Source organism: Lathyrus oleraceus, chromosome 2 (genome assembly GCF_024323335.1).
Source record: "Lathyrus oleraceus cultivar Zhongwan6 chromosome 2, CAAS_Psat_ZW6_1.0, whole genome shotgun sequence".
Classification (NCBI taxonomy): domain Eukaryota; kingdom Viridiplantae; phylum Streptophyta; class Magnoliopsida; order Fabales; family Fabaceae; genus Lathyrus; species Lathyrus oleraceus.
In genome coordinates this window covers 2,112,991-2,122,011 of record NC_066580.1, presented here as the reverse complement: position 1 = coordinate 2,122,011, position 9,021 = coordinate 2,112,991, and the positions used below count along the sequence as shown (strand labels likewise).

Below are 9,021 nucleotides of genomic sequence, written 5' to 3'. Positions count from 1 at the left end.
GAATCGTTGGATGATCCAAATGCGTGTACTGTTCGGTGCTCAAGATGTTCTAGATCTTGTCACTGATGGTTATGTTCCGGTAGCAGCAGATGCGACGGATGAACAGAAAAACGCGCAGAAGGAAGTAAGGAAGAAGGATCAGAAAGCATTGTTCTTCATTCATCAATGTGTTGATGTAAATGTGTTTGAGAAGATTGCAGATTCAACGACAGCAAAGGCTGCGTGGGACACACTGGTTAGATGTTATGGTGGTGACGCATCAGTGAAGAAGGTGAAGCTTCAGTCCTTGAGAAAGCAATATGAGAATCTCAACATGAAGAATAATGAGAAAGTTTCTGAATACATCTCCAGAGTGATTCTGATCACTAATGAGATGAAAGCGTGTGGAGAAACTCTTTCTGAAGAAACAATCATGGAGAAGGTATTGAGATCCCTTACCTGTCAATTTGATTACATTGTGGTAGCAATAGAACATTCCAAAGATCTGAGCACCATGAGAATTGAAGAGCTGCAGAGCAGTCTAGAAGCGCAAGAGTTGCGTTTGACTGAGAGAACTTCTGAAAGGGAAGTAGAGCAGCAGGCTCTGAAAGCAACTTCTGCTAGGAGGTATCAGAAGCAGTCAGAAGCCAGGAGAAGATCTGATGGTGGTCAGAAGTCAGAAAGCTCAACCTCTGATAGACAAAAGAATGCTCAGAAGGGAAAAGAGAAGTATGACAAGAAGAAGATCCAATGTTACTGTTGTAAGAAGTTTGGTCACTTTGCTAGAGACTGTTGGTCAAACAAGGAGAGAAAATCAGAAGAAGCAAATATAGCCAGAAGTTCTGATGACGAATCTGTGCTATTGATGGCCTCTGAATCTGATGATATGGATCTGATAGACTGGTGGTATATGGACACTGGCTGTTCAAATCATCTTACTGGAAACAAGAAATGGCTGGTTGACTTTGACTCTGAAAAGAGGACAAAGATCAGATGTGCTGATGACAAATATCTTAATGCAGAAGGTATGGGAAATGTCAGAGTGATTCTGAACAATGGGAAAACAGCATTGATTCAGAACGTGTGGTATGTACCTGGCATCAGAAGCAATCTGATGAGTGTGGGACAATTAATTGAGAAAGGTTTTTCAGTTACCATGAAAGACAATCTTCTGAAGTTGTATGACTGCAATCAGAAGTTGATTATGGAGTCAGAACAGGGAAGGAATAGAACATTCAAGGTGAATGTCAGAACTGCAGACTCAGAATGTCTTAGTGCAACAAGTGCTGAGAAGGAGAGTGAGCTGTGGCACAGAAGATTTGGTCATTTGAATTTCAGAAGCTTAAAACATCTGAATTCAAAGAAGTTGGTACATGGAATTCCTGCAATTAAGAAGCCTGAAAAGTCATGCAAAGTTTGCATGGAAGGAAAACAACCACGATTGCCATTTGCGTCAGAAACTGCTCCAAGAGCAAAACATGCCTTGGGAGTTGTACATTCTGATGTGTGTGGTCCATTTCCAGTAGCATCGATTGGGGGGAATAAATACTTTGTGTTATTTGTTGATGAATTCACAAGAATGACATGGGTATCCCTTATTAAGTTTAAACACGAGGTGTTTGATGAATTCAAGAAGTTCAGAATGAAGGCTGAGAATCAGAGTGGTCAGAAGTTGAAGATTCTTAGAACTGACGGTGGAGGTGAGTATAACTCCAAAGAATTCCAGAAATTCTGTGAGGAGAATGGAATTGAGCATGAGGTTACTGCTCCTTATACCCCTCAACACAATGGTCTTGCTGAAAGAAGAAACCGCACTTTGCTTGATATGGTGAGAAGCGTGCTAAAGGAGAAGAAACTTCCTCAGAAGCTCTGGGGAGAAGCTGTTGCCACTGCAACGTATGTACTCAACCGATGTCCTACGAAGAAGTTGAAGGAAATAGTTCCAATACAGAAGTGGACTGGAAATAAGGAAAGTGTTAGTCATCTGAAGGTGTTTGGTTCTGTTTGCTATAAACATGTTCCAGAAGCCAGAAGACAGAAGCTGGATGATAGAAGCAAAGTGATGATTCTGATAGGGTACCACAGTACAGGTGCATACAAGCTCTATTGTCCAGAAACCAATAAAATTGAATACAGCAGAGATGTGATTGTGAAGGAATCAGAAGTTTGGAATTGGGATAAGTCTCAATCTGATTCTGATGTTAGAACTTCTGAAGAAAGGTCAGAGTTCAGAATTTCTGAGGTTGGAGTAAATTCTGACGTTGATTCTGACTCTGATAGTGATCCAGAATCTGATGTTCCAGACTCTGATGTTCCAGACTCTGATGTTGCAGACTCTGATGTTTCAGACTCTGATGATCCTGACTCTGATGACCCAGACTCTGATGGTAATCCAGATTCTGGTGGCAATTCAGACTTTGGAAATATGCCAGAACCTTCAGATGGTCAAAGTTCTGGAGGAAGTCAACCATCTGAAGGTAGAAACTCTGAAGTTGAAGACTCTGAACAAGTTCAGAGACCACAAAGAGTCAGAAACATCCCCAGAAGATATGCAGAATTTGACATGCTGAAAGACACTGAAGTAGACTCTGAAGGAGAAGTTATTCAGTGTGCCATGTTAGTAGACTCTGAACCCATAAGTACAGAAGAGGCTCTTAAGCAGAAGCTCTGGCTGAAGGCCATGAAAGAAGAACTTGATGCTATAGAGAGAAACAAGACTGGAAGTTCTGAACAAGAGATAGTCAAGTTCAAGAAAGTTCTGATGAATGAATTCGAAATGACTGATCTAGGCAAAATGACATACTTTCTAGGGATGGAGTTCAGATACTCTGAGAAAGGTATTATTTTGCATCAGCTCAAGTATGAATTAGAACTTCTGAAGAGATTTGATCTGAAGAATTGTAAGATTGCTGTTACTGCATGCCAAGCTGTGTGGATTCTGAATCTATTGCAGGATCTGAAGATTAAAGTAAACAAACCTCTGAAGCTGATGATTGACAACAAGTCTGCAAACAATCTTGCCAGAAACCCAGTGTTGCATGGGAGAAGCAAGCACATTGAGACCAAGTATCATTTTCTGAGACATCAAGTTCAGAGGGGAGTGTTAGAAGTTGTACAATGCAGCACTCAGAAGCAGTTGGCAGATGTTCTGACGAAAGCTATCAAGACTGATCAATTTCTCAGATTAAGGGATGGAATTGGTGTTACAAGTTTTGATGGAATATGAATTAAGGGATGGTATTAGATTTAATTATTAGATTTAATTCATATTTAAGTTTGTTAGATATTAGATTTAAATATTAGATTTGATTCATATTTAAGTTTGTTAGATATTAGATTTAAATATTAGATTTGATTCATATTTAAGTTTGTTAGAGGCTTATAAATAGGGTGTCAATCATTGTAACTTTTAATCCTTTTTGTAGCCATCATTCTCTGAATAAGAATATTTCCATTCATCATATATTCTACCTTTGCACCAACACTTAATATATTAACTACAAATTTTATAACTATTCTTAATATATTAACTACAAATAAATTTCATACTATTTTGTTTTTAATAAACTTATATAATATATTTTTTAAGATAAACACATTATTCTGTTTTTATTTTAAATAAACGTATAATAAATATATAATATTTTATATTTTTAATAAATAACTATTATGTTATATTTTTAAAAAACATATATTAAACATATAAATATAATACATATAATCACCATATATTCTATTTTAATAAAAAATATTATATTTTAAAAAATAACTATTTCATGCTATTTTAATTTTAATAAATATATAATATAACTATTACATACTATTTTGTTTTAACCAAACATATATAATATATTCTGTCTTTAATAAATATTTTGTTTAAAAAAATTATTGTTCTATTTTTTAAAAATATATATAACATATTGTTCTGTTTTTTTAAAAATATATTCTATTTTCAATTATATTTTGTTTATAAATATATAATATATTCTATTTTTAAGTATATATTATAAAAACAAAAATAAAAATAAAAAATATTTTCTGTTCTTAATAAAAAAATATGTTCTATTTTTAATAAAAGTATAATACATTCTGTTTTTAGAAAATAATATATTGTTTTTTTAATAAAAACAAGATATATTCTATTATTAACATATATTTTGTTTTAATAATATATTATAAAAATAAAACATATTTTTGGTATTAATTAACTTAATATTTTATCATTTTGGATTAATAAACTTTATATAATAATAATGTATTTAGAAAATTAACATATTAAAATATATGATTAAAATCTGTTTTTTTTTTTAAAACAACAACCACCAAATAATCTGAAAAATACAACAACAACCAACAACTCAATAATTTTTATATTAAAATCTGAATAAATAAATAAATAGAATATCTAAAATACCTTAGTAAAAAATAACAAATCTTAAATAATCTTCTTGTGTCTTGACGAAGGGCTTGAATCTTGAGTAAAATATAAATCAACAATAAAAAATCGAATAAACAAGAAAATCAATATGAAATAAACGAAAAGAAATTAACATAAAAAATTAAATATAATATCTTTAACTGAAATGGGAAGAAGATGAAGATCATGAGATTTTAGCTTGCAAGAAGGTGGGAGAAATGAGTGAAATTGGGAGAGTTAGAAGCTTGAGAAAAGGTGGAAGAGACTTATAATATGAAACTTAGAAAAGAGTTATGGTCATTAAATATTCACATCAGCGTGACTTCGCAAATATTGGAGGGTTCCAAATTTTAAAATGTGCAATTTTTTTCCATTAATATTAATAGATATAAAAAAATGTTATAATAAAAGCTTAATAAAAATAATACTATGATAAAAGTTCAATACATCAAAAAATTGAGATGATCAAAAATCAAAATAGTATTGATTAAATTTATTTTCAATTAATATATAAATTGTATTTTTATATGTCATTTTTAATTATTTTAATTGTATTTTTTTATTAAAAAATTTGGCCATTTTTCAAATTAAAACGGGACTTCCGAGGTGATTGGACCGACCGTGACTACATAAACGGCCAATTAACCAGCAACCCCATCAATTCGTCCGATCAAACTTTTTCTCTAAATTCTTTTATTTTTTAAATGTTGTTTGCAGGGTCTTTAACACTCCATAAATGAATTTTTGAAAATTTCAAACTTCCCTCTTTTGAAACTTGATGTTTTTAAAGAGATGTTGGGACTTGTTTTCCACGTCAAAATTTTTGTTTTAAGATTTTCAAATTTTCTCCCCGTGATAACCTGATTTCTAATTTTTTATTTTAATAGCGACGTGATAAACACGTTCCAAGAATCTTTTTTTTACCATATGTTTATCACACCACAAAATTATGTTGCTAGGGATGATTTTCTTGTAGTGGCATAATATAATTTTTATGTTTTAAGAGTACAATAAGATCCATATCGACTGTCTTCATTTTTTTAAGACGAGTCAATATTTTAGACTAGCATCATCTACTATGCATGTCCCACCGTCATTTTTTTGACCCTCACACCATCCTTATTTTTTCGGAGGGAACAAAATTTTAAATCCACATCCTCTTCTATATCCATTTTACTTTTTGCGAACTTTTGATAGACATAAATGAAGTGAGTAATCGTTTGTCACCCTTAATTATATTTGACTTAGTAAAAAATTGAATTAACTTAAACTATATTAAAAAATTAAAAATCAACTAATAATAAATTAATATAATATTTTTAATAACTATTATCATCTCTCTATATTCTATAACTATTATCATCTTAACCACCCCATGTAATCCCACCTGCAAAGCTTGAATCCCTCAAATTCAGAGATCTTGTTAATAACTTTAGAGTTATAGCTATTTCGATATCAAAGTTCCTCAATTTCTGAGATAAGTAGCCCCTTTTCACAACAATTGCAATTGAATATATATATATATATATATATATATATATATATATATATATATATATATATATATATATATATATATATATATATATATATATATATATATATATATATATATATATATATATATATATAACATTAAACAGAGTAAAAGGGGCTTATGTTAATGAACTCATAAATAAACAGATGTATCATAATAGTATAGAATTTTCTTAACCATGAATTCATGTATGGTAAAAAAAAAAAATTAATTCATTACAGTTTTCTCACTTTTGTTGAAGAATTTATTTTACTAAAACAATCATTTTAATTTTGTCCTTTTCAAAGAAAAACCACCTAGCAACATAGTTGAAGTGTGGCAATCACAATTAATGTAGTTTTGCTGAATGAGTTCCATAGATATCATGTATACAAACATGCAAGAACAATTTTTAATTAAGAAAATTATCCAAATAAAGAAAACAAGTGACAAAAATAGAAAATGGATGATAATTTGCATTTAATTACTTCTCAAATACTCTGGTTGGTGAATGTTTATATCTCAACGATCTAACAGTTTCCATGTTATTCTAATAATATTAATGGTTCATGCGAAGGGAAATAACATCTACCTTAGATTAAAGACTCATCCAAAAAAATGACAAACATCACATATTCTCATATAATCTTTAAACATTAAATATATCGTTTAACCTCTCCTTCTTCAACAACATCGTGAGATTTCAAACTCATACTTGTATCTCATACTTGATCAAGATTTTCAATACAGGTTTAGTTCTCATATATGTTTTTGCGATTTTGTTCGGTACAGTTATACAGTACAAATAACGGCTCGTGTTGTGAATTAGTCACAATATTTATAAATAAAATTTTACCAATTGTTAGTGGTCCGGTGATGATTGATGTTGAACTTGGTAAGGAAGGCTACATTTTGATCCTCCGCAAATGTGATCAAAAGGGGTTATAACCACTTGATACCATAAACGACTCCCAAATCAAATTTGTTGGTCTAATGGACCCGATTCTTGTGGTAAAAATCAAAAATAAAAATAAAATCCAAAATTTGTACTTTCATATGAAATTTTTGCATTCATACTAGTGCAATGACGCGTTTCGTAGTTGTAATCGTATTTCACAAGTATAACAACATTTTATCGCGATTGTAATAACTTTTTATTTATTGATTTTTTTCTCATAAAAACAATGAATAACAATGTTGACACCTTCCGATAAAAACTTTTTTATCGCAACTGTTATCTTTTTATCGCAACCGTTTTTATACTATAGGAACGTTTTTATGATATGATATCAAAATACTAGTATTAAATTAGACCAAAGATACAAGAATAAAAATAGAGTTAGAAATTAAGAAAATTTGTCACCAGGTTACTACAAGCCTTTTAGAACTTTACCTTTATTACCTTTAATTGAATGATGAACATTAACAAGTCAAAAAGCAGTCATAATAATACATAAACTTTAACAGGTATCCAAAGTTTTGTAGGGTAACAAACACTTATAGTAACACATAATATAATGAAAATCATCATGCTTTAATTTCAAACCTTGAATACTTGATAGATCCCATTGATATATCAATCTCTATTAGATTTTCTTCCTCAATCACTTCATTGAATTCTGTTAACAAATCCATCCAACTTTCTTTCTTCACATCAACATAATGTCCACTTGGAAGTGCAATTTCAATGAAACTTTCTTCATCAGAGATTGATCCATCATTTGAGAAGTAATCATCATTCTCATATTTCAATCTCAATCTCCAATCCTCTTCAGATCCTTCGCAACTCCACAAATTATCTTCTCGCCTTTCGCTTTCTGATAACAAATCCGGTGATTTTTTCGCGTAAAGATCATCATCATCAACAATAATCTCTTGCTCTTGTTCTTGTTCTTCGCATTGATCTGAAAAACTCTCTTCTTCTTCCTCCTTGTCATCATAACTGAGAAACTTTTCTTCTACTAATTTCTCTTCAATATTTACTAGTTTGTTCTTTGAAACAACATAGAGAAAAGTTGAAAAAATCACCACCAAAGATGCCAAGAGAAAAGATGAAAAACCGAATCCACTGGAAAAAAGCAACAAGATTGCAAAGAGAGCCATCCATGAAGATGAGAGTGATATCTTGATGAATAAACATAAATTATAAAAAACCATAATTTGATTAGAAACTATGCTTTTCCACTCCATAATAAATGGTTAAACACTATAATTAAGTCTCTAATTAAAGTGAAATAAATACAAATAGTGAACGATAATGATGTTAATAGGAGTACTTATTAATAATAATAATAATAATAAAAAATAATAGAAGATATTGTTGTTGAACAAGGATTCTGAAGAAGAAAAAAAGAGGGTTTGCATTGTAATGAAAAATAGTACTGTGTGAAACTTTTGTTATGAAAGAATCACAGTTCCCAAGTTATGCATTGGAGCAAAAAATAGGGTAAAAAGAGAGGGTTTTGATTATTATAATGAATAATTAGTAAGAGTAATTTGGTTGTTTCCTATTGAAAAACCCTCCAAAACCCTACCACTAGTTTGAACTATTATTTGTTTTATTAATGTTGGAATGTGAGAAGCCATGTGCTACCATCTGGGTTCACCACATGGCACTTTTTATTCAATTTTAATCTCATAATCATATAATAAAAGAAAACATTTAGATGCATATAGTTTTTCTTCAGACAGAAACACAATAAAACTTACATTTTCTGGAATAAGGGTATAGTTTGTGTATGAAATTAGAGGAGTCATTTTCTATGCATATGCTTGATTCTTGTACAATGGATTTAAAACATACAAAATTGCTCTTTCTTCTAACTTATCAAATATTTTTATCCTGCAAAATAATAAACAATTATATAAATCTCAAACGTGTAATAACTGTCCTTAAAGAAGATGAAATGAATAGAGTAAAAATAGAATTTTCATGTTAGATTGTTATATTGTTGTATTGTCTCTGTATCTCCCTTTTTTCTTAAAGATTTGAGTTGTTATATATTAGAGAAAGAAAGAGAAAATGAAGCCAAAATAATAAATTATGATTATTTAACCAAGTCAAACGGTTATAAATCATAAATAAAATAAATAATAATGATTTAATTTT

At 30.4% G+C, this 9,021-nt stretch overlaps 1 protein-coding gene across 1 annotated transcript; it reads right to left on the bottom strand.

Moving 5' to 3' along the window:
* Positions 1-7,291: 7,291 nt before the first annotated feature.
* LOC127117476 (uncharacterized) lies at positions 7,292-8,404 on the bottom strand. The gene has a single exon (XM_051047502.1). The coding sequence runs from the start codon at positions 8,100-8,102 to the stop codon at positions 7,440-7,442; it is 663 nt and encodes a 220-aa protein (XP_050903459.1). The 5' UTR covers positions 8,103-8,404; the 3' UTR covers positions 7,292-7,439.
* Between the last annotated feature and the right edge of the window lie 617 nt (positions 8,405-9,021).